Source organism: Pelodiscus sinensis, chromosome 1 (assembly GCF_052426305.1).
Source record: "Pelodiscus sinensis isolate ZL-2025 chromosome 1, ASM5242630v1, whole genome shotgun sequence".
Classification (NCBI taxonomy): domain Eukaryota; kingdom Metazoa; phylum Chordata; order Testudines; family Trionychidae; genus Pelodiscus; species Pelodiscus sinensis.
Window position 1 is genome coordinate 6,693,950 of NC_143052.1, and position 25,964 is coordinate 6,719,913.

Genomic DNA, 25,964 nt, shown 5'->3' on the forward strand with positions numbered 1-25,964 from the left:
GCATTACTTGCGGGTTAGCTCTCCTGTTGGTTGTGACATGGTGCTGCCAGGATGGAGCCCTGCAGCTCCAGGACCGTCAGAGATCCAGCCAGCTCCTCATCTGGGGTAAATCAGGGTAGCTCCACTGAAGTCACTGGGGCTGTACCAGTTTCCCCAGCTGACCCCAAATTCCACTATCGCGACACTAAGGTGGCGCCCCTGCCCAGCGATGGACTCCTGCTCCAGGGGCAAGCTTTCCAGGAAGAACGCGGGGGCAGATCTTCCGGGGCTCAACTTCCACAGCGAGGAGCTGAACTCGGCTCCCCTCTGGGCTCCTAAATAAAGCTCGAGGTTTCCAAGCGCTCAGGATCCAGCCGCTCCCACTGGGGTGCTGAGGGGTGGATGGTAAGAACCTCCAGGACACAGTTTCCATTTCTTCCAGAGCGGCTGAACAACACGCCCAGCATTTGATGTAGATCGGGGCATGCACAGATTCCCACATTAGGGCTGGAAGAGACCTCGGGAGGTCACTGAGTCCAACCCCTTGCTCACACCAGGACCTGCCCCGACTAACTCGTTCAGAGTCAGTGGTCGAGACTCTGTTTGGACAACGGAGCTAGGCAGGTTATGGAAAGCAACCAAAGGCTGTGGGGAAGACTCCATCTGCCCCTTTGAGAGAGCGCATGTCCATCCTTCACAATTCTTACCGGGGCTGCTTAGCTCCGCAGCTGTCGTGAGATGGGCGACTAGTAGAAGGGACCAGAGCAGACCCGTTAGTCCAAGAAATCATGGCTGTTTTTCCGGAAGGGGGGCCCTTGCGGTTATGAGCTGGGACCGTCTCTCTGTGAGATGAAATTAGGCCCGTTCGCTCTCCATGGGGCCGCCCTTTCCGGAACGAAATACCGTGCAGAATGAGTCTGCAGGGCAGCTCACCAGCAGCACCAGACACCAGGAATCGAGGCGCCCCCCTGGCTGCAGTGCCCGTCCGTTTCCCGGGGGAGTCTAAGGTGTTGCTTGTGACCCAGGCCAAGGATAGGCGGACGCACTGTTGTGGTAATCTGGGCCCAAGCCTCACTCCTTCAGGCCCAGTACAAACTGGTAACAAAGGACCCCTCCCACACACGTACCTCAATTTGCAGTCTAGGATGGGCCCCTTGAAACTCCAGACCCTGGTAGAGGGTCCCATGTGGGGGCCTCAACGGTACTTAAAGACCCCAGAGCTGCAGCTGTCAGCCAGGTGTTACAGGGGAGGAGAATAGTTCAATAGCCCATGGCCTTACTCCTTTCTGTGGAACTCCTTGCCACAGGATGTTGTGAAAGCCAGGACTTGAACAGGGTTCATAAAAGAGCTAGATACATTCATGGAAGTTGGTCCATCAGTGGCTATTAGCCAGGATGAGTGGGAATGGTGTCCCTAACCTCTGTTTGTCAAGGCTGGGGTGGGTGACAGGGGAGGGATCCCTTGATGATTCCCTGTTGTGTTCACTCCCTCTGGGGCACTTGGTATTGGCCACTGTCGGCAGACAGGACACTGGGCTAGATGGGCCTTTGGTCCGACCCCGTCTGGCTGTTCCTCATGAATGAAAACGCACGTTTGGCTCGGGCCAAGGAGAGGTCTGTAGTCGGGAAAAGCTTCCCGTGAGACTTCCAGGACATACTACAGACTTGGGATCTCAGAAGTCACAGGCACGTAGGACTGGGAGGGCCGTCGAGAGGTTTTCCAGTCCAGTCCCTGAAAATGAGTCAGGTTTAAGCGTCATCTAGACCCTCCCTGACTGGGGAGATTCCACAGCCTCCCTAGGTAATCTGTCCCAGTAATCTGTCTTCAACTTATTCATAAATGATCTGGAGAAAGGGGTAAGCAGTGAGGTGGTAAAGTTTGCAGATGATACAAAACTGTTTAGGATAGTCAAGACAGAAGCAGACTGTGAGGGACTCCAAGAAGATCTCGCCAAACTGAGTGATTGGGCAAGAAAAGGGCAAATGAAATTTAATGTGGATAAATGTAAAGTAATGCACATCGGGAAAAATAACCCCAACTATACGTACAGTATGATGGGGGCTAATTTGGCTACGACAAATCAGGAAAGGGATCTTGGAGTTATCGTGGACAGTTCTCTGAAAACTTCCACACAGAGTGCAGTGGCGGTCAAAAAGGCAAATAGGATGCTGGGAATTATTAAGAAAGGGATAGAAAATAAGACCCAGAATATCTTACTGCCCCTGTATAAAACTATGGTACGCCCACATCTTGAATACTGTGCACAGATGTGGTCTCCTCACCTCAAAAAAGATATTTTGGCCTTGGAAAGGGTTCAGAAAAGGGCAACTAAAATGATTAGGGGTTTGGAACGGGTCCCATATGAGGAGAGGTTAAAGCGACTGGGACTTTTCAGTTTAGAAAGGAGGAGACTGAGGGGGGATATGATAGAGGTCTATAAAATCATGAGTGGTGTGGAGAGGGCGGATAAAGAAAAGTTCTTTATTAGTTCCCTAAATAGAAGAACTAGAGGACACCAAATGAAATTAATGGGTAGCAGGTTTAAAACTAATAAAAGAAAGTTCTTCTTCACACAGCGTGTAGTCAACCTGTGGAACTCCTTGCCAGAGGAGGCTGTGAAGGCTAGGACTATAATAGAGTTTAAAGAGAAGCTAGATAATTTCATGGAGGTTAGGTCCATAAAAGGCTATTAGCCAGGGGATAAAATGGTGTCCTTGGCCTCTGTTTGTCAGAGGCTGGAGAGGGATGGCAGGAGACAAATCGCTTGATCATTGTCTTCGGTCCACCCTCTCTGGGGCACCTGGTGTTGGCCACTGTCGGTAGACAGGATACTGGGCTAGATGGATCTTTGGTCTGACCCAGTACGGCCGTTCTTATGTTCTTATGTTCTAAGTAATTAAACTGCCCTGGAAAGTTGGAAAGTTTTTCCTAATGTCCAACAAAGGGAAAACTTTCTTGTAGATCCCCAACGATCAACACTCACCCCCTGGAGGCAGCTTCCCTTTGCCTCAATGTTAGGATCACATGTGGGAAGAGAAGAACAGACACGCAGCGAGGGGGCATTTTTATACCTCTCCACCAAAGCGCTTACTCTGCTCAAGTTTTTCTCCTTCCTCCTCTTCTTCAAGGGCTCTGGGGTTTCCTCAGAAATGCTTCCCAAGGGGCGCGGTTCTGACCCCAGGGCAAGAGCAGCCGGGCTCTGTGGAGACTGAAAAAAGTGGATTATTTCCCTTTAAGGCACCAAGTCTCTCCCATGTCACTTTATGTAGAGGAGGGAAACTCCTAATACACTCTCTCATCCACTCCCCCTTTCCCTTTGTCAGCTGTTCAGTGGCAACATGACGACCTGTGAAACACTATACGCACAACTATGCACAGCCAGAGTGCCAGCCTGCTGAGTGCTCCATTGTAGATCCGCCAGGACACAGCGTTCTCAATCAGAATATTATTTAAAAGCAGCGCACGGGCAGTCGGAGTGGCTCAGGAAGCTGGTTATAGGTTCTGGCTAAGGCTGGGTGGGAATTTTTTGATGCAACATTTTTGGGCCAGAAAACGCCAATTTGTTGAAATTTAAACTTTTCAGGGAACGGGATCGTTTTTGATAAAAGAATTTCCTGGAGAAGTGTGAGGAGCAGGGTGGAATGAAAAGGATTAGAACAGTGGAATTCGGCATGGAATGCAAAGGGTTAAAACAGGACTGGGAGAGGGCTGAGGATGGGAGCCAATTGGGACAGGGCTTGTGGCAGCCAATCAGAGCCCGGCAGGGCTGTATAAAAAGATGGCTGGGCAGGAGGCGCACGCTGTCCAGCTCTGGAAGGAGAGGGACCTAGCTGCCTGCAGGGTACCTTGGACAGAGCAGGGCTGAGGAAAACATGGGGAGCTCAGGCCTGAATAAACTGCCAGCTGGGGCCCAACAACAGGGGTCCAGGGAGGTACTAGGGCTGCAAGGAAGCAGCCAGAGCAGCAGGAGGCAGCAGGTCCACACCCCTTTGCCAACGATGAGTGGCCATTTCAGACTGCAATTTGCCCCGAGGCAGGATGGGTCACCGAGGCAAGGTTGCTAGAGGAGTTTGGGAGGGCAGACCCCCCGACTCTGGGGGTGTTGACACAGGGCAGTACCCTGAGGGAAGGGTGCCATGGTTTGGGAGGGAGGCAGGTCCAGACACGTGGTAGAGAATGGACAAAAAGGTAATAGCAGGTGAGACGCTGCCAGAAGAGGGTGCCTTTAACAGGGTTCAAAAAAGAGCTAGATACATTCATGGAGGTTAGGTCCATCAATGGCTATTAGCCAGGATGGGTAGGAATGGAGTCCCTAGCCTCTGTTTGTCTGGAGGTGGGTGACAGGGAGAGGGATCACATTAAGATTCCCTGTTGTGATCCCTCCCTCTGGGGCACCTGGTGCTGGCCACTGTGGGCAGACAGGACACTGGGCTAGATGGACCTTTGGTCTGACCCAATATGGCCGTTCTTATACCAACCGCCCCTGCGTACCTAGAACGTGCGGGGTGTACGGACTGATCTGTAGCAGCGCTGTGATTGGACGCAGACGGAGTGCCCGGCTTGCACAGTCAATGTGTGCAATCAGCATGCACCTCCCGTCACGTGCCCGTCACTTTAGTAATGCCAGTAGGGAAGGAAAAAAACCCCTATGCGGATAGAAACCAGTGGAATCTGACTGCTTTATGAATGGGAAGTGGTGAACAAAATGTCTTGTGGGTCACACACAGAATCCTAATGGGCCACATGCAGGCCGTAGGCTGCCCACCGCTGGGTGAATACTCAACTACAGGTCTAGCTTGGGAAAATAAAGCAAGTAGAAGCTGCTAAACATACAAGGGGATTTGAAATGGTACCTCTTGCATCTCCCTTGCTCCTGAGTGCTCCTCCAGAGATCCCTCCCCTTCCTGGCACTCAAGGCTGGCACTTTCGACAGTGTGTGGCTGCCCTGCAGTAAGCTCTTGGCTCGTTTGTACCCGGGTTGCATTCGGCGCTCCAGGGCCGCCTTCCAATTTCTCAGCCTCCATCTGTCTCTGACAGGAGCTCGTCCGGTTTTCCACCTCGAAGTGGTCACCAGGACTGGTGGCTGTTGTCTCATCAGCTCGGGGTTTCTTCTGACCTGTTACATCCTAACAAGACAGAGGCAGAGCGGAAATAAATGTCAGCGTGTGAGCAGAGCCGACCTATCTTCTTCCATGTCTTCCAAAGAGCTGCACTCACGTGGGTCCAGGGACCTGGGACTAGGCGTCAGGAGAGCTGGGGTGTCTTCCCCCCTCAGTTCTGTTGTGTAACCTTGTGTGAGTCACTTCAGTGCTCTGAATGGGACGGGGATTTCACTCCTTTGCGAAGCGCTTTGATGTGGTTGTGCTACAGACGTGCTGACTTATTTTAATAATCCCATGCTGGGATTCCTTTAATGCTGTCTAGCTTTGATACCAGTGTGGTGTCTGAGTACCTCACAATCTTTCATATATTTATCTTAGCCCTGCAAGGCTGGAAAACGCGCTCATCCCTGATTTACAGGGGTATGTCTACACTACCCTCCTAGTTCGAACTAGGAGGGTAATGTATGCATACCGCACTTGCTAATGAAGCCCGGGATTTGAATTTCCCGGGCTTCATTAGCATAAGCGGGGAGCCGCCATTTTTAAATCCCCGCTGCTTCGAACCCCGTGTAGCGCGGCTACACGGGGCTCGAACCAGGTAGTTCGGACTAGGGTGCCTATTCCGAACTACCGGTACTCCTCGTTTCCGAGCCCCGTGTAGCCGCGCTACACGGGGTTCGAAGCAGCGGGGATTTAAAAATGGCGGCTCCCCGCTTATGCTAATGAAGCCCGGGAAATTCAAATCCCGGGCTTCATTAGCAAGTGCGGTATGCATACATTACCCCGCTAGTTCGAACTAGCGGGGTAGTGTAGACATACCCCAGATGAGGAACTGAAACATAGGGAGGGTGAAACCCAGATTTGTAAACATATTTAGATGTTGCTTTGCCCAACTGTTGCAGTACCTAACTGACTGAGGCGCCTACGTCCCTTCGACCTGCAATGAGACTTTGGCTCCTAAATCAGTTAGACACCGAGTGTAGCAGTGCCCAAATACCTTTAAAAGTCAGGTCCAAAGTGACATGGCAAAGGTCGTACAGGAAGTCAGTAGCAGAGCACAGAACTTGAGTCTCTGGCTAGCATCATAACCAACAGCCCACCCTCTTCCCAGTGATTTCATGAAACAACCAATAACAAACTAAGCTAAAAGCACCAGTGTCAGATTTCAAATAGCAACTCAATTTCTATGGGTCTCAGTTAGAAGCATCCCTTCCTGCCACTGAGTCGCTCACAGAGGGGCACCCAGACAGCGAGCGGCTGTTGTTGGCCTTTCATCCAGAGACAATCCAGCCTCACAACGGATTCAGGAAACAGGCAAATGGCAACACCAACGGGAGGGATTTACCAGCGTTCTTTGCATTAAGCCAAACTCTGCCTCCAGTGAAATTCATTGGATTTGTACCATTCGCTTCAGAGGGAAAATAGGTAAACCAATGCCGGGCTCTTTTGGAAATATTAGTCAAATGGGCACACAGAGGCTAACCGCTGAGTTATCTTCGGAAGGTGCTCAGCTACCACGGCGATGGGCACCGTGCAAGAACGTGAGTCTGTCCTCGAGAAGACAGCTAAGCAGGGGCTACCCATGAAACCCAGCTGCAAAGAATGAACCGTATTCTGCCTCGGTTTGCTGTTACCTTAGCAGGTGGCCCAGCAGTGCCTGGAACTGTAAGCTGATGCCCAACACCTATACTCAGGTCTTCTTCAGTCACTTCTAGACTGGTCAGAGAGTTGCTAGGAAAATCATACTTCAGCGAAGCCTGTAAATCCCAAGAAAAGTGTTTAGACCCAGTTGAGAGACCGGCGCATGGACCCCCAGTCGGTCAGACAAGACCTTGATCCAGTCCAGGTAGATGAAATTGAGTTCCACGAGACCAGCTGTCTGAAGTTCTTGTAGACGGAGCCTGTGTGAACACATGCACGGCACTCTGGAGGAGAGGAGAGTTTAGTTCCAGCATCACTGGCCAAATATTCCTCTTGGTCCTGCAGATCACCACCTTCCCTCCCCAGAGGCAGCTGCATTTCGTTGCGGCTCCCCACTGATTGTTCTGTGGGTCAGTGGATCCTGACCCAAAAAAGGTTCCCCACACCTGGTGTAGTCATTGCAGCTCCGGCTCTGAAGCCCATCTTCCTCCCTAGGCTTCAGAGTCTGAACGCCTATGCCTAGGTGGCTGTTCCTAGCGCTGTAGCGTGAGCCTTGCAGGTCGGAGCCTGCCAACCTGGGTGCTGTGTAACCACACCCCAAATAGACACAACAACCCCAGACACCACCGGGGCTTTCACATCCATGCTTTGCTTTTATGTGTCAAGAGACAGGCCAGTAGCACTGGGCAAACAGATGTATTTTATTTCAATTGTACACTTTCAATGATGTTTGATTTTAGCCAAACCGTTTTAGTTAAATTGTCTCAACTACACATTGAACTTCTCTAGCCTAGCACACTCTGGCCCGGCAACATCCGTGGTCCGGCCTAGTTAGCCAGATGTCCACTTATCATGGGTGTGACCAATCTCCCGTGGTCTCATAGGGTGTGTCTAGACTACAAGGCTCAGTCGACGGAGCCATGTAAAGTAGTTTACTTGACATAGTCAATGAAGCGGGAATTATTATTTCACGAGGCATACCGGAGTGGTCAACAAAGGCTTCCCTTGTCGACTGCGCCACATCTAGACTACCGTACTGTGCCGGATCAGCTGATTGCTGGCACAGCGCGGTGGCCATTTTTATTTTAATGAAGCGGGGATTATTTAAATCCCCGCTTCATTGACTATGTCGAGTAAGCTACTTTACATGGCTCCGTCAATGGAGCCAAGTAGTCTAGACGCACCCATAAAGTTTGTTTACAGCCCCCGGTCCTGGCTGTCTTCTGTGCTGTTATTTGGCTCTAATTTACCCCTAAATGTCTTCTAAGAGCCCATTAAACAGTGGAAGTGTTGGTAGTGGTGTTAGATAATATTGACTTCCCGTGGCCTGGAAAATTCTCTAGTTTGGCCCCACTCAGATCCTGAGGTTGCCGGATTAGAAAGGTCCAACCTGTAGTATGATTCACCAGCTGCTCTAGAAATGTGATCGTGGGGAAAGAGTCATTTATTTTGCTGTTCTGAGTTTTGTATTTTTCTTGTAGCAGGTTTTTTTTTTAATCTATATTTTTAATTGAGAAATTGGTTAGTCACGTAGCTTTGCTGACAGGCTAATAGTGATTTCAGCAGAGGGAGAGGAACAGTCTCCAGAAATTCCAACGGAAGACTCCAACAGGCAAGGGGAGGGAAGATGTTGGGTTTGACTGAGCAGATTGTATGGATTTGGCGGTCAAAGACTCTATGTCTACGCTGCTGTTTTTTTCGGCAGAAGATCTGCAAATCGCGCTCTCAATTGCATATCTTCGGCTGATCCTTTTTGCGGAAGAGGTTTTGCCATGTCCTGTGTTAGACGGGGCCATTTGTCGGAAAAAAAACCTTTCTCGCAAGGTCCCTTATTCCTCAAAAAATGAGGTTTACAGGGTCTTGTGAAAGGGTTTTTTTGTTGTTGTTGTTGACAAATGGCCCCGTCTACATGGGGCTTTTTCGCAGCAAAACCTCTTCTGCAAAAAGGATGGGCAGAAGATATGCAAATGAGCACAATTTGCATATCTTCTGCCAACCCCCCCCCCCCCTCCCAAAAACAGCAGTGTAGACATAGTCTAACTGAGAAGCGGGAGAACTCATGCTAAACTTTTGGGAACTCCGAGTTGCTTCCTCATGCTGCTTTTGTGAGGACTGACTGACTGAATTAGTTTTATTAATTTATGTTCATGTATATTTGTGAAGTCAATGTATGTGGATTATACAGAGCCGTGTTATGTTCTAAAATGACAATTTTATTATTTTAGAACATAACACGGCTCTGTATAATCCACATACATTGTCTTCACAAATATGCATGAACATAAATTAATTGGTACTTAATTCAGTTACTTCCTTTTGTTCTTTGGGGGACTTGAATGAGGGGAGGCTGACCCAGTGTGATCCTTGCTGAAATTCCTTAGCGATGGAATTCTACGTCTCCAGCTGTTTTTCTATGGGAGTCGAGGGTTCGGGGCATTGGAGAAGAGCCGTGCCCAATAATAAAACAGGGTATGTCTACACTAGCCACCCTAGTTTGAACTAGGGTGGATAATGTAGTCATTCGAACTTGAAATGAAGCCCGGGATTAAAATATCCCGGGAGTAATGGTAGTCCAAATTAGGGGCGTTAGTTCGAACTACCCAGCCCATGCCACGTATAGCTGCAGGCAGGGAGTCCGAACTACCGGGCATTTAAAAATGGTGGTGCCTGGGAACACGCAAATAAAGCCTGGGATATTTTAATCCCGGGCTTCATTTGCAAGTTCAAATGCCTACATTAGCCACCCTAGTTCGAACTGGGGTGGCTAGTGCAGACGTACCCACAGTGACACGAGGAAGGGAAAGTAGATCTTGATGCTGACACCCCAGGACTTGATGTCAATGAGAACAAGCTCTATTCCTGGCTCTGGAGCCTTGAACAAGCTATCTAGCTCTGTCCCTCAGCTTCCTCCCAGCGCTTCTTCCCCTTTTCCAGGGTCTCTGATTCCGAGGAATCTCACGAGGACGAATACTCACAGCATAGTCTGTAGCTTGCGTTGATCCCTCCTTTTTCTTGGCTGGCTTGCCTTTCCTGGTGCTGGCCGGCCGCGGGATCAGCACTTCAAACCCCTCCCTCAGGAGAAGATCCGTAAGTTCCTTCAGCAGCGCCAGCTGCAGCAGCACAGAACACTCAGTCAAACCGCGAGCGCTGCTGCTCCCCAAGGTAACAGAGAAAGCCAGAACCCATGGCAAACGAGAGCGGTAGCCGTGTTAGTCGGTGACTTTAAAATCAACAAGCAGTCCTGGGGCAGTGTAGATCAGGGCTGGGCAACAATTTTTGACAGGGGGGCCACGTTGGAAAGTGGTCGAGGGCTACACTCTTCCATGATATTAAAGGAGGAGGTGCAGGATCTGGGATGGAGGTTGGGTGCAGAAGGGAGCTTGGGGTAAGGAATTGGGGTGTAGGAGGGAGTGTGGGGTCCGGGAGGGAGTTTGGGTGAAGGAGGCAGTTGTGACCTAGAGCAGGGGACTGGGGTGCAGGGATTTGGTTTGTGACCTAGGGGAGGAGGGGATTGTGATCTGGGGCAGGGTGCCAGATCTGGGAGAGGATATGGGTACAAGAAGGTGGCAGAGGGTTTGCTTATGTTGAGTGGGGGGCAGAGCATTGGGGAAGGAAGGGATTGGGGTGCCAGAGGCAGGCTCTGGCCAGGAGACTTACCAGGCAGCAGCCCAACCAGCCTTCCTGCCTGCAGAGCTAAATGCTTGCAGAGCTTAAAACATTTCCCAGCCAGCCAGCCAGCCTGTACAGGCTGCAGGGCCATGTGCATGTGTGAAAAACTGAGGGGAGGGGAGGTGTGGTGCTTCGTGTGCTGCCTGTTATTCAAACAGGCAGCTCCTATTGGCCGGGTTCTGGCCAGAAACCGGCCAATAGGATTGTGCTGGGGGCGGGAGCAGTGCTTGAAGCCTTCTCCCTTCCCCTCTGGGATGACAGTTTTGAAAGAGAAACGGCCCGCAGCCGCTTTTCTGAGCGATGTGCCGGGCTGCGGGACAAGCAGCAGAACCTGCCTGGGGCTCCCTGCTGCATCCGCAGGCCAGATCTGGAGGCTTGGTGGGCCAGATCCAGCCTGAGGGCTGTATTTTTCCCAGGCCTGCCTTAGATTGTCTCTTAGGGCTCGGCTGTAGACAATGGATTGTGTGATGTGTCCTGGATGGAAGCCAGAGGATACATCCGGATTTGCTCCAGTCCCATGGACAGAGACAAACGCCGACAAGATCTCTATCAGGCATTCTTAAAACTTATATACCCACCTGGGGAAGTAAGGAAACAGATTGACAGAGCCAAGTGAGTTCCCACCTACTTCAAGCCAGGCCCAACGAGGAAAACAGTTGAACACAACTGATCATCACCTACAGCCCACAGCTCAACCCCTCCAGTGCATCATCGACAATCTACAACCTATCCTGGAAAATGATCCCTCACTCCTGCAGATCTTGGGTGACAGGCCAGTCCTCGCCTACAGACAGCCCTGCAACCTGAAGCAGATACTTCCCAGCAGCCACATATCACACCACAGATACACTCACCCAGGAACCTACCCCTGCAACAAACCCTGCTGCCAACTCTGTCCGCACCTCTATACAAGCAACACGTCACAGGACCTAACCATATCAGCCACCACACCGGCGGCTCATACAACTGCACCTCCACCAATGTGATCTATGCCATCAAGTGCCAGCAATGCCCCGCTGCCATGTATATTGGCCAAGCCGGACAGTCTCTGCGACAAAGGATAAATGGACACAGATCAGACACCAGGAATGGTAACACACCGAAACCTATAGGGCAGTAAGTTCTCAAACTTTTTGGCCCATGGCCCACCCCACTCAACACAAATCTTTTCACAGACCACCAGCCATGATGACAAAACGGGTGCTGGAGCAGGCTGGGGTGGAGGCGGGTCTAGGAATGGAGTAGGGATGTTAAAATTAGTTTAATCAACTAATTGAATAGCTGATGGAATTCATCAACTCTTCGATTAGTCGACAAGGGTGCTTCTGCTTTGAAATGTAGCCAGAGCCCGCCCGGCTGTTGCTACATTTCAAAGGCAGAAGTGCCACCTGGCGTTCCACTTTTGAAATACACAAGAGCCTCAGCAGGGACTCCTGTACATTTCCAAGGTGGAACGCCGCCGCTGCCCCCTCCCACGGAGCTGGAGCTGGAGCTGGGGGGGAACTGGCTTTTAAGCTGGTTCCCCACAGCACGCCCTTCTCTCCCCTCCCACCCCCTCGTTGCCTCTTTCTGATAGAGGCAACAAGGCAGGGGAAGCGACTAGTGTGTCGACTATCCGATAAGCTTTTGCATCCCTAGAATGGAGGGGGATGAAGGCACTGCCGTCTGCTGTTCCCATTGGCCAGGATTCCGGCCAATGGGAGCAGTGGGGGCTGCTGTTCTCCCAGCTGGGGCAGTGGCAGTGGCAGCAGACAGAGCCACTTCCTGTCCCCAGGAGCTGGATCCAGCCGGCAAGGCTCAGGGGGAAGTCAGTGCTGGTTCTCCAACCATATGGGGGGGCAGGGCTAGGGCACCAGCACAGACTTCCCACTGTGGGATAGGGGTCGAGCTACGAGCCCGCGGCACACCTGCAAGACAGTCATAGACCACAGGTGGGCCACAGACCACGCTCTGAGAACCACTGGGGGAACACTTTAACTTCCCTAGAGATTCAGTAATGGATTCTTCTACAAAAGACCTTTATCACACGAATACAAAGGGAGACATCTAAACTGCAGTTCATTTACAAGTTCAGCTCTATCCTTTTAAGCTTGAATAAAGCTGGAAGAAAGATCTTAACTAGTTAATGCACTGCAAAGGCAATTTCCCCATCTTTGGTATTCACATTTCCACATCAATGTTACGAATGAGACACGTCCAGTCTGACTTAATTAGCTGCATTAACACTGGTCCTTCAATTCACAGGTGACTTCTTTTGTTATACATAGCTTGCATTCTGTAATTTCCACTCCAAACCATCTAATGAAGTGTGTTTTACCCACAAAAGATCATGGTCTAATAAATGTGTTAGGGTATGTCTAGACTGCGTTACTATTTCAGGAAACCAGAAGTATCCCAAAATAGCAACACCACGTCTTTAAATGCTCCTACTATTTCCTGAAATAGCAGGCACGTGATTCTGAAATCCCTGTCCAGACTGTGTCTTCGAAATAGAACATTAATTTGAAATTTGGTGCTGTGTAGATGCACCAAATTTCAAAATAAGCTATTTCAGAATAGATTCAAAATATTTTAAGTTTAGGGTGCCATGTAGTCGCAGCCGTGGGTACTGCACATACACAGAGGGCAAGACAGGCTCTGCTCTGAATAGCTTATGCTTGAAAGGCAAAAGATGTATTAGCTCCAATTTGCAGATGGACAACCGAGACCATGGGAAATGAAATGATTCGCCCGAGGAATCTCTATCAGAATCTGCAACTGAACCCAGATCTCCTGAGTTGTACCTTAACTACAAGACCCTCCTTCCCCACTAGCATTTGCACTGTAAAGCTGCCATAGGGGACTGTGAGAATGAACGGTACCTAGCTCTAGGAACTCAACTAACAGTGCCTGTGCATTCGCTTCAGTGTTGAAATGGGAGAGCCAACCCTTTCGCCAGAACATCATAGAAGATGGAGGGACAGGATGAAGGCTTTTTAGGACTTGTCTAAGTTTAATGGTAACAATCTCATCTCAGGAAGGCTGTGTCTAGACTACATGCCTCTGTCGGCAGAGGCATGTAGATTAGACAGATCAGCAAAGGCAAATGAAGCCGCGATTTAAATGATCGCGGCTTCATTTACATTTACATGGCTGCCGCGCTGAGCCGACAAACAGCTGATCAGCTGTTTGTCGGCTCGCCGCTAGTCTGGACGCTCCCCCTGTCGACATCAAAGCCCTTTGTCGGCAGCCCCGTTTTTCCTCGTGGGATGAGGTTTACCGGGGCTGCCGACAAAGGGCTTTGATGTCTACAGGGGGAACATCCAGACTAGCGGCAAGCCGACAAACAGCTGATCAGCTGTTTGTCGGCTCAGCGCGGCAGCCATGTAAATGTAAATGAAGCCGCGATCATTTAAATCGCGTCTTCATTTGCCTTTGGTGAACAAACAAATCTACATGCCTCTGCCGACAAAGGCATGTAGTTTAGACGTACCCGAAGTGACTACATCTAACAGCAATAGGCCAAACTCTCAGAAGTCAAGTAAAATAGTCACCTACCTTGATCCCATATGCATCAAACAGTCTCTCTAGATCCTGAAACAGGGATGAAGGGTGTTAGCCCAGGAACATACGTTGGGCACAGCATACACATATTCATAGGTATTACGTGTATGGATATAATGTACATTTGGACCGAGAGAGAGAGAAGCTCTCACATTTCTCAATCTATAATTTACAGCCAGGCCCTAAGATACAATGAGGTTTACCAGTTATTTCAAGAGAAGAGGTTTCTCTCGAAATAACCGTGTCTTAACAGTGTCTGCTATTTCGAAATAGCGCCGTAATGCAAATAAGGAAATGAAGCATGGGATATTTAAAACCTGGTTTCATTTGCAATTTCGAATGTCTTCATTTGCAGCCCTCTCTTGAAAGAGAGGGTAGACATACCCTTCCTCAGCTGCTGAAGAGAAAAGAACAAACAGGAAGGGATACAGAGATGGGAGTGTGACATCAATGCTAATTAAATCTGAGTGGATGTGGTTCATCTCCGGCAGGGATGAGAAGGTGCAAGTACCTGAATGGGAAATTACCGATTGTAATCCCAGAACCGCTCCATGTGTCTATTTAAATCTTTTTTCCTGAGACAAATACTCACCACCAACTTCGCACCCCTTAACAGAACCACTGATCCTGGCATCTATCCCGGCAACAAACCCTGTTGCCAACTCTGTCCACACGACTATCCTAGCCCTGGTCTACAAGAGGGAGCTATTTTGAAATAACTCTCCTTATTTCGAAACAACAAGGGGAGCGTCCACGTGACCAACCCCGTTATTTCAAAATAATGGGCTGGTTATTTTGAAATAATAATGCGTGCTTTCCACGAGGAATAATGCTAATTTTGAATAGTTATTTCAAAATAGCAGTAGTGTGGATGCTCCTGTGCTACTATTTCGAAATAACTCCCCAGAGTCATTCAGACTAATGCTTCCTGCGGCTCTAAGTTGAGGTAGCGCATCCACTTTAACGGAGCCTGCCTCGGACTCATTTTGAGGTTTCCCCATAGTGAGGACACACAATTTCAGAATTATTATTTCGGGAGTAATTATTTTGAAATAAGTTATTTTGAAACAATTTCCTAGTGTCGACATGCCTCATGTGACACCATCACTGGACCTAACCGCAGGACTTAATCATGGAGGTGTCTACACAGCACCCTAAACTCGAAATACGATATGCAATTTGCACTATGCACATTGCGTATCTTATCTTGAAGATATTTTGAAATAGCTTATTTTGAAATTTGGTGCACCTACACAGCACCAAATTTCAAAATAAAACGCTATTTTGAGCCATCCCTTAACCCCTGTGCAACAAGGTTTACCAGGATGGTGAAATAATGCACCCGTTATTTCAAAACAATGGGCGGCTTGTGTAGATGTGGGGTAGCTAGTTTGGGATACCTCCAGTATCTTGAAATAGCTGTGCAGTGTAGACATACCCCATCTGATCTATGCCATCATGTGCTAACAATGCCCCTCTGCCATGTACATCGGACCAACCGGACACTTGCTAGGCAAAAGAATAAATGGACACAAATCAGACATTAAGAATGACAACATACAAAAGCCAGTGGGGGGGGAGGCACTTTTACCTCCGTGGACACATAGTTTCAGACTTGCAAGCTGCCATTCTCAGGCAATAAAACGTAAACCCGACTGCAACTGAGAAACTGCTGAGCCGGAACTTATATGCAGATCTGACACCCAGAAACAGAGTTTCCATAGACACATGGAGCAGTTCTCACATTTCAGTAGGTCATTTCCCATTCAGGTACTTGAACCTTCTCATCCCTGCTGGACAGGAGACACATCCCCTTGGATTTAATTAGCACTGATGTCACACTCCTGTCTCTGTATCCCTTCCTGTTTGTTCTTTTCAGTGTCTAAGGAAGTGAGTTGTAGCTCATGAAAGCTTATGCTCTAGCCGAGGACATGTTAGCCTTTAAAGTGCCACCAGACTCCTTGTGGTTTGTTCTACACTGGCCGCCTTCGAATGTTTTTTCTGAATCTTAGCACTTGAGGGCTCAGACACAGTGAGAGAAACAGAGACAGAGACACAGTGTATCAATATTACCATTTTCTGCATCTTTTTATTTACCTTGATCTCCAATCCTGTGCGGGGTGGTCCTGGTTCTCCCTTTTAAAACCAACCAAACAAGACAGATGGTTAACAAGAGCAGCAGCCCAAAGAAATGCAACAACAAGAGCACTAAGTCATCACTTAGGGTATGTCTAGACTACAGGGTTTTGTCGACAAAACTATACCTGCGTCCACACTGCCTTTGAGTTATGTCGACATAACGTCGACAAAACTCAGCAGTTTTGTCGACGTATGTAAACCTCATTCTACGAGGAATAATGCCTTTTATCGACAGAGTTCTGTTGATAGAAGGCATTATTGCATCTACACTGTCCTTTGCGTCCACATGGTTATGTCAACAAAGCGGCTTGCTTTGTCGACAGAACTGGATGTAGTCTAGACGCTCTTTGTCAACAGAAGCTTTGTCGAAAGTATCTGTCGACAAAACCCTGTAGTCTAGACGTACCCTAACATAGAGACTTAGCTGTCTGGGTGCTAATCCCGACTCTGCCACCAACTTGCTGCCTGACCATGGCCAAGCCACTTAAAGTTATGCTGACACTTGGAGGTAGTAGTACGACTCCAAGCTCAGGCAGAGATATGGCTGCGCTCTATTTTAAGCATGCTAGCTCAATGAGATCTGTAGGGCAGAGACATAATAACCTCACAGGACACATGAGAGGGTTAAATTAATCTTTGTGAAGGCCTTTGAAATCTTCCAATAAACTTGGCTAGTGTTGCCCAGCGAGGGTCTCAGGAGTCAGGCCAGGCACTGCGACTGTCAGTGCTCAAACAGCACCATTACACTCCCTCTGGATCTTCCCGCACACCCACTGGCCAAGCCTCACAAGCCCAATGCGAAGATGGCCTTGGCGGTAAACTGAGTCACGCTAGTGGTGAGAGCCAGGATTAGAACCCAGGTGTCCTGACACTAAGTCCCATTCTGTGGCCATTCTGCCTCCCCTTTAACATATTAAGCTGCAGATTTAACTAGAGAAGAGAGTCCTGGGAAATGCAGGGCAGAGGCATTAACGTTACAAAAGGAGGTTTAAACTTTGCAGCCACCGTCACAGGAATGACCAGCAAGGGGGCACAATGTCCGGTCAGCATTCTCTCCCGGGGGCAAGGGGCTCGAACGGGAGGGGTTGAATTCCATGTCTGATGGGCTTCATTACACTGAAATCTGGTTTCTGCCTCTACAGATTCCGGTGGAATGAAGGGCACCAGCAAGCCATGGACTGGGGGTGGCCTCCACCACTCGGTGCGTTTCCACAGGAGAGAGAATAATCCAAGAGGCTCCAGAAATCATCCAGCTGTTTACACTGCTCCAAGAAAGTATTGGCTTGAGAGCCATGGGACCTGGGTAATCATGTGATTGGGGCAATCCCTGCCCCCCCCCAATCTGAGCCCCCATATTTCCACCCAGGGCTCAGCATATTTACACACCAAAAATTGCAAAGAGCTGGTTCCCAAACTTTTTGGCATCACACCCCCTTTTAGATTTTACACACACACACGCACACGCGCGCACACACACACAAGCAAAACTTGTTGAGCAAAAAAAAGGAACTGACCGGGGCCGATAAACAAAAATAGCAGTAAAACTGAGGGGCAGAGGAGTTGAGGGGGGGCTGGGTCGCCTCGCACCCCTCTGGAATTTCTTCATGTCCCCCCCCCCCCCCTTTGGGAACCCATGCACTAGGCCTTCTGACATAAAAAAACAAACAATGGGTACTTAAGAACAATTAGTACCTTCTCTATCAGCTTCCTGCAGCATGGGCACTCTAATTATTTCTTTCCCCTTTTTTCTCCCCTTCTTGTCCCTTCTCTCTCCCCCTACCCACTATTTATTCAGAAACTGAACCTCTAATAACTCCAGCAAAATGCAGGACAATGTAGCACTTTAAAGACTAACAAGATGGTTTATTAGATGATGAGCTTTCGTGGGCCAGACCCACTTCCTCAGATCAAATAGTGGAAGAAAATAGTCACAACCATATATACCAAAGGATACAATTAAAAAAAATGAACACATATGAAAAGGACAAATCACATTTCAGAACAGGAGGGGGATGCGGGGGGGGGGGGGGAGGAAGGAAGGTAGGTAAGTGTCTGTGAATTGACAATATTAGAGGTGGGGAGAGTGGGATGTTTGTGAGTTAATGGTATTAGAGGTGATAATTGGGGAAGCTATCTTGGTAATGGGTAAGATAGTTTGAGTGTTTGTTCATTCCTTCTCGGAGAGTGTCGAATTTTAACATGAATGACAGATCAGAGGATTCCCTTTCTAATAACTCCAGTCATCTGAAGAAGTGGGTTGTGCCCGTGAGAGCTCATCCCACCATCTACCTGTTCCATTAGTCTCTACGGTGCTGCTAGACTATTTCTCGTTGTTCAAGTTTTTCCAGTTACAGATTAACTGGGCTCCCTCTCTTAGGCCGTTATGAGTTTCTCCTACTCCATACCGCCTGCTCTTTAAAAGCGTTTCCAGTGTGATTCTACTGACAGAAAATGGCCAGGACACAGACACATCCTTCGGATTCCAGATGCATTTCCACCTCTCATCCCCCCCAACACGTCAGCAATCAGTCCGACTCCAATTGCCTACCATGTCCAAGACCTGCCCAGACCACAGCACCTAGACTTTTTGCCCCTTTCGTGTAGGGATGGGGAACCTTGTTGGGTTGGGGGGCCGCTGACCCACAGAAAAATGAGTCAGGGGCTGCATGCAAGTGAGAAGCAAACAAACGACAACATCAAAAACTCAACCCCCCCAATCAAACAAAAACCAAAAAACACCCCCACAGGCCCCTGATGGAGAAGGACGTTCCCCACAATCCCCTCACACCAGACCCTAGGGGGTCCAGGCCAGTAGATTTTGTGTAGATTTTGTGTGCTCCAGCCCTATGGGGAGGCAGCAGGAGGGCCAGAGTGCTTGTGCAGGCTCCCCAGTACTGGGGGGGGGGCGCGCACCTTGAGCCTCAGGGGCCAGATTCAGTCAAGCCAGGGACCACATCTGCCCCCCCCCCCCGGGGCCTTATGTTTTCCACCCCTGGTTTAGTGTCTCAGCTATGTCCATATGTAGCCAGGCGGTGAGCTACTATGGAGCTTTTCAACTGCAGTTTCTTCTGGGGAAGGGAAGAGCTGTTCGACTCACTCCCAGTGCAGCAAAGTGGCCGTAAGGTGAACACCCCAAATTCATGGCAATTCGAACCTCCCAGCACAAGGCATGTGTGAACATATCTCTGGCGCAATCAGTGGCACAGTTCTATGTGTAACCACCACGAGGGCGGATTTGAACCTGGGACCTTGGGAGCTGACTCCAGGAGCCTCTACCCTCTGAGCTAAAAGCCATCTGGCTCCCAGCCCCTGCTGTAGAAGGTCTCTTGATCTTAACTGTTGCAGTGGTCTAGGTGCCACCTGTACTCAGTAACAACACTAGGTGTGTGGGTTACAGATACACAAATAATTTGGTTCTCCAGGTGGAGCAAACAATTCTCCTGCAGAGAGGGGCATGGTTCCCCTGAGGAGGAGGAGGACGACACAATTTGTATTACAGAGATATCAAGGGATACCCACCTGCATCGTAGTCGCACAGTCCAAACAAATACAAAAGACAGCCCCTGCCCCCAAAGCATTCACAGTCTAGAATGACGGCATTAGAAGCTGTTCCCTTTTCTCCTTTTATCCCCTTTTCTGACATGCTATCCAGCTTGGAGAGGGGGAGAAAAAGGCAGGACATCAGTGCTGAGTGTTTCAGGAACAGACGCACCAGAGTGTAACGGCCCCGGCTAACGAGTAGAGCCTGGCACTTACTAGAGGATTTAACGCGCTTCAGCAAGGCTCAACCCGGCACAGACTGTGTATTCGCGACCTACGTATCGGTATTCTAAGCCCCACGGCTTCTCAAGAAATCACTCAAGTAATGTTGACTGTATGTAGAAAACAAGGCAAGGAAATTAACATACCAGAGTCCCACCTGCAGGCCCTGGCAGACCATCCGGCCCCTTAAAATACAAAATAAAAGTAGGTTTGACCTCATGGTGCTCATGTTGTAAGGAGGCGTTATCTCCACAACTAGAATATTACAGTAAGGAGTGATTGCTGAGTGCTGCTATTGCTCCCTTTCCCAAAGGACCAAAGCATGGGCCACCCACCCATTGCTGGTCCCACGCCGGCTAGAACTCTGGCTGTGAATGAGTTCCAGCAGAACAGCCTGGCACTGACAAAATCTATTCAAGGCTGGTCCTTCCCAGCTGACCAGCCCCTCTCCCCTGCTCGGAGAATCCCCAAGCACCCCCTCCTCTTTGACGGAGGAAGCCTGAGCTCGTACCCCACCTGCTGGGATGAGCTCCGGGACAGACGCTTTGCGTTTCTCCTCCCTTCTCCAGGCCCAACCTGCCTGCGCTGGGAAAAGCCAGCAGCATCGTTTGGTTGGAAGACACTTTTGCTATGCCCCATGCAGGCTCCGGGGCTCAGTGACCCCTCCCTGGAAACTGCACAGGACGTATCCAAAGCATCTTTCATCAGTTACGAGGCACGTTGAGGAGCCTGCAGTCGACGGCGGCGGCCCAGCAGAATTGGAATGAAACGTTTTGCACAGCCGAGAGCCGGGGGACACAAAGGAAACAGCTCTCCAGGGACAGGCAAAATGGGCTTTGATCCAATGCTATTAACTTTCCAGCCGGGCGGCCCCGTGTTTCTATCTGGGGGCTGCTGGCTGGGAGGATGATTGCTCTGTATGGGTATGTCTACACTACAAAGTGAATTCGAAGTAACAGCCATTACTTCGAATTAACTTGAATAGCGTCTACACAGGCAAACCGCTATTTTGAAATAAATTCGAAATAGTGGAGCCCTTATTTCGAATTTGGTAAACCTCATTCTATGAGGAGTAACACCACATTCGAAACAGCCATTTCGAATGAAGTGCTGTGTAGACACTTAATTCGAAATAGGGGGCCTCCAGCCCTTCCCAGGGAGCCCTGGTGGCCACTCTGGGCACAACCAGGAAAACTTACTCTCCTCTCCCCCATCCCCAGAGCCATTAAAGGGGTAGACCCTGGCCATAGTGCCTGTGCCAGCTCCAAGCCTGACAGCTCAGGGCCAACAGTGACCACCGGGGCCCCTGACCCAGTGGCCCCAAAACATAAGCCAGCAAGCCACTGGCAACCAGCCCTCCACTGCTCCCCAGGAGCAGTCTGTCAGCTCCCAGGAGCCTGACAGGGGCTGGAGAAGGAGGGCGCCTTCCTGGTCCAGGGTGGAGATCATGGACCTTATTCAGGTTTGGGGGAGATTCCCCCAACGTCCATGATCTCAGCCCTAGCCAGAGGAACGTGGTCGTCAATGGTAGAAAAGCTGCCAGCCTGGCCACCAAAGGCCACAAGCGAACCCAGGAGCAGGTTTGCATGAAAATCAGGTTGGTCCAGCGAGACCCCCAACCCTGAGCTTCCCCTCCCCCTTCTTCCCCTTGCTTCCCTCTTCCAGCTCCCTCCTCCCAGGTTTCCCCCTCCCCTCTCCCACCCTCTCTCTTCCCCTCTCCCACCTCCTTTTCCTAGAGATCTCCCCAGAGATCCATCCCCCCCCAGTTATGTTCAATAAACCCAGTTCCTATTTTTGAACATACATGTCTTTTATTTGACATCAGGAAGGAGGGCTAGGGACGGGTAAGTGGAAGGACGTGAGGGAGAAATGGGGGAGGACCGGGGAGGCTCTGAGGGCTCCCCTGGGTGGACGCTCTCCCTCAGGGCCTCCTGGATCCTGACAGCCCCCCGATGGACCCCTCGGATGGCAGCCTGCAGCAAGTGCAGCCGGTCTGATGGCAACAACACCACGAGATGCATCAGCATGCCCAGGGGCAGCTCTGGCTCCATGTGGCCGAGTGCTGTGGTGTCTCGAGTGCTCTGAAACCCAGCCTCCTGGGGCAAAGCACAGGAGGGACCTGACCCCATTGTCCCTCCCCCTGCAAGCTCCACAAGAGCCCCCGAGCACAAACGCCCACACTCACCCTAGGACCAGGCGGGCCTCTCTCTCCTGTCGCCCCCGGATCTCCCTGTAACCCAGCAGGAACGGGTTAGCGCGCTCTCTTTGGCGCTGCAACACCACTGATAAAGCAAGGCAGGGGTCTGGGGAGAACTTGGCTTTAATGCTTCGTGGTTAGGCAGAGGAATGGGACACGCTCTCCGGACGACTGCTCAAGGCCCTGGTTCTCTCCTAGCCAGCAAGGAAACCACGGGTACCACAAATGCACAGCAAACGTTAGCATCGAACTGAGGCTGTGGTAAGTCCACTCCCTTGGTGGCCACGTTGCCTCTCCCCGTCCCCTGCCACACACAGGGTGGCCGGGTGGCCGGTTTCTGACAGGAATACCTGGTCAAAACCAGACCCTGGCGGGGTTGTTAAAAGTCCAGTTTTAAAGACTGGCAGGATCCCTGCCCGGCTCCTGGCAAGCGGCCAGCATGTCCCTCCAGCTCCTAGGCAGAGGTGTGGCCCAAGGGTCTCCGCATGCTGACCCTCTCCCAGTGGGCACCAGCACCGCAGCTCCCATTGGCCAGGAACCGCAGCCAATGAGAGCTGTGGGGGCGGTGTCTGCGGGCAGGGGCAGTGTGCAGAGTCGGCCTGGCTATGCCGCCCCTCCAGTTCCTAGGTGACCTGGTGGCTGCTTCTTGGGAAACAATTGAGTTAAGCACCACCCGGAGCCTGCACCCCTCCCCACCCCCTACACCTCAACTCCCTGGGCCACACTGCAAACACCAGCCCTGAGCCCCCACGCACACTTCAAACCCCTCAGTCCCAGCCCAGAGCCCCTAGCTGCACCCCAAACTCCTCATCTCTGGGCCCACCCCAGATCCTGCACTCACAGCCCAGAGCTCATACCCCATCCTGTACCCCGACCTCTTGCCTCAGCCTGGAGCCCCTCCCACACTCTGAACCCCTACTACACAACCCCAATCCCTCACTCCCGCCTGCACCCCAACCTCCTTCCCCAGCCCAGTGAAAATAGGCAAGTGAGTGAAGGTGGGGGAGAGTGAGCAACGGAGGGAGGGGCAGTGGAATGAATGGGGGCAGGGCCTCAGAAAAAGGGCGGGGCCTCAGAGAAAGGGTGGGGCAGTGGGGAAGGGGGCAGGCCAAGGAAACTCAGTTTAGTGCGATTAGAAAGCGGGCAACTCTACCACATGAAGGGTAAAGATGCCAGAAAATGAGGCCGAGTCACAGTTTTCCCTAAACCCTGTGACTTCCACCCATATTTTCTCTCCACTCCATCAGGAGATGTTCCTTGGCAAAATGACTGCACCGATTAACAAATGACCCAACCCCTCCTCTCGCACAGATCCGATCCGAGGCTTCTTGTGGGCATGTGCTTGGCGCACGAAAGAGGCTGGATCTTTTCCTGTTCGTTTCTCCAGGCAGAAAAATGGGATGGAAGCCTGGCGTGAAGCATCCTACATCCATCAGTAGCGTGAGTGCACCATCCTAACGTTGGAGACAACTGGTTTCTCTCCCCCTTTCCTGAGAAGCCAGGCACCTTGGCCCCGATTCAGCCAAGTGCCCAAGCACGTGCTTAACTTTAAGCATAGGAAGGGTCTGATCCCCATCTTGCAAAGCATTTGGGCCAATGGGAGTTAGGCACCTACAGGCCCTTCAAATCCAGCACTTAAGCACATGTTTAATTCCAAGGACCTGCCTGAGTCCCACTGACTTCAGTGAAGAGCTTTAGTGAATCAGGGCTTGAGCGTTTGCTCCTGTTCGCCCTGCAGGACTCACACAGCTCTGGAAGGAGAGCTGGAGTCCTCCCTGCCGCTTGCATCCTCCACAGCCCTACCAGCTCCACTCCCCTGGCAGCATTTCTGACAGGCGAGGTGAACGCAGCTTTTCGGAGCTCACCGTTTCACACCCCACATGGAATTTTGCAGATTTTGACGTGCAAAAGCCCCCGGGGGCGGAGAAAACTCGGTCTGGAAGTCGTGGAGTGAGTCACGACCACAATCACAGCCCCAGCCACGTCCCCGAGCAGTGACAGGGCAGCGGTGAGGGCAAGTCCTGCAAATAATTACCCAGGGTTCCAGGAGGACTTGGACTGCCATGCTGCTGCAGCTACCCTCCTCCAGGACCTGAGCTAGCGACATTACAACTCTCTGGGGCGTGGCTAGTCCAGCTGCCCTCATGCCTTGTGATTGGAGGACTGGGACAAAATAAATCTGATGAGGTTCGACAAGGACAAGTGCAGAGTCCTGCACCTGGGACGGAAGAATCCCAAGGATTGTTACAGGCTGGGGACCGACTGGCTAAGCAGCAGTTCGGCAGAAAAGGCCCTGGGGATTACAGAGGATGAGAAGCTGGATATGAGTCAACAGAGCGCCCTTGTAGCCAAGAAGGCTAACAGCAGAAGGAGGCGTATTGCCAGCAGATCTAGGGAAGTGATTATTCTCTTTTTCGGCACTGGTGAGGCCACATCTGGAGTATTGTGTCCAATTCTAGGCCCCCCGTTACAGCAAGGATGTGGACGCATTGGAGAGAGTCCAGCGGAGGGCAACCAAAATGATTAGGGGGATGGAGCACATGACCTATGAGAAGAGGCTGAGGGATTTGGGCTTATTTAGACTACAGAAGAGAAGAGTGAAGGGGGATTTGATAGCAGCCTTTAACTCCCTGAAGGGGGGTTCCAAAGAGGATGGAGAGAGGCTGTTCTCAGTGGTGGCAGATGGCAGAAAGAGGAGCAACGGTCTCAAGTTGCAGTGGGGGAGGTCTAGGTTGGATATTAGGAAAAACTATTTCCCTAACGGAGTGGGGAAGCACTGGGACGGGTTCCCTGGGGAGGTGATGGAATCTCCATCCCTAGAGGTTTTTAAGTCCCAGTTTGACAAAGCCCTGGCTGGGCTGATTTCGTTGGGGTTGGTCCTGCTTTGGGCAGGGGGTTGGACTCAATGGCCCCCCGAGGTCTCTTCCAACCCTAGGATTCTGGGATTCTGTGATAGCTATGCTCTTTATTACACAGCAGTGGGAGACCATGTGCTCCTCACATCTGGGAAAGCCTGAGAGCAATTCTATCCTCTCTATTTCATAGAGTTTTCTTAATTTTTTTAACGTAACCCTTTGCAACCGTTGACAATTGATTTAAAACCATTTTTTTGCCAGAAAGGAAAACACTCCTGGGTCAAACTACACAGTCAGTCTTAGGGGATGGTCATCTCAAGGGGCCATTGCTGCTCCGGCACGGGACTTTACCTTCTCGCCTTTGTTAGTGATGCTGTTATCCAGAGATGACACCTACACCAATGGAGGAAAGACAGGTCACAGAGTGTTGTTGGTCTCAAATAGGAACAACACTCAGCAAGCCCCCACTCTCTGCCCACTTTCCTGTTGGTTCTGATACATCCCTTTGGCACAGGGCTCAATTAACTCCCTTGTTTTCCTCCTCTAAAAATTACCCCATAAACTGAGCTGTAATATTTGCATCCAAACCTTCCAGGTGTTTGGATCGGGGGGGGGGGGGGGGGGGGAGTGTCTAAAGGACCTAATAAGCTGTAGAGATATGGGGTCTGGAGCTGCTCGTCCATCAAGCTGGAGGTGTTCAATTCTGACCCATTACAGAGACTGCAGCCATCTGCAAATCCAATCTCTCGACTTCTCCAGAGCTCGGGGATGCTCCGGGTTTATATGTTGTTTGGACCCTTTCTGCTATTGACGCGACTTTTGCCCTTGTTTGGTTGTTTGTACCGACTCACCAGGCACATGGCTGCATGGCTTAGAGACAGCTCTTCCCCAAGGGACACCGTTGCCCTTTGAATCTGAGGATGACGTGAGTCATGGAGGTTTGGGGGTCATTGTACTAGGACAGGGCAGACCAGGGGAGAGAGGCATAGGAATTGAGAGGAGCAGGGAATTGTGAGCTTTCTAGGCAGCCTGGGCTGTACTGTGCTTCCACCCTCCATCCCCGGTGGCAATGCAGT

At 50.7% G+C, this 25,964-nt stretch overlaps 1 protein-coding gene across 24 annotated transcripts in view; it reads right to left on the reverse strand.

Annotated features, from left to right (window-relative positions):
- LOC102464061 (uncharacterized) overlaps positions 1-25,964 on the reverse strand; it is a 252,426-nt gene that overhangs the window by 108,530 nt on the left and 117,932 nt on the right. For 20 of the 24 annotated variants that reach the window (XR_016349502.1, XM_089778116.1, XM_089778115.1 and 17 more), the window contains 9 exons: positions 25,240-25,281; positions 22,022-22,066; positions 19,983-20,021; positions 16,033-16,071; positions 13,930-13,965; positions 9,699-9,833; positions 6,717-6,839; positions 4,834-5,106; positions 3,072-3,188 (listed from right to left, as the gene is read on the reverse strand). Coding sequence is in view for 23 of the 24 variants with exons in the window: in XM_089778116.1 (XP_089634242.1) it covers positions 3,072-3,188; positions 4,834-5,106; positions 6,717-6,839; positions 9,699-9,833; positions 13,930-13,965; positions 16,033-16,071; positions 19,983-20,021; positions 22,022-22,066; positions 25,240-25,281 (849 nt within the window). In the remaining variant the exon portion in view is untranslated. The remainder of the gene's footprint in view (positions 1-3,071; positions 3,189-4,833; positions 5,107-6,716; positions 6,840-9,698; positions 9,834-13,929; positions 13,966-16,032; positions 16,072-19,982; positions 20,022-22,021; positions 22,067-25,239; positions 25,282-25,964) is intronic. The other 4 variants (XM_089778123.1, XM_089778119.1, XM_075925493.2 and 1 more) reach the window with 3 other exon arrangements.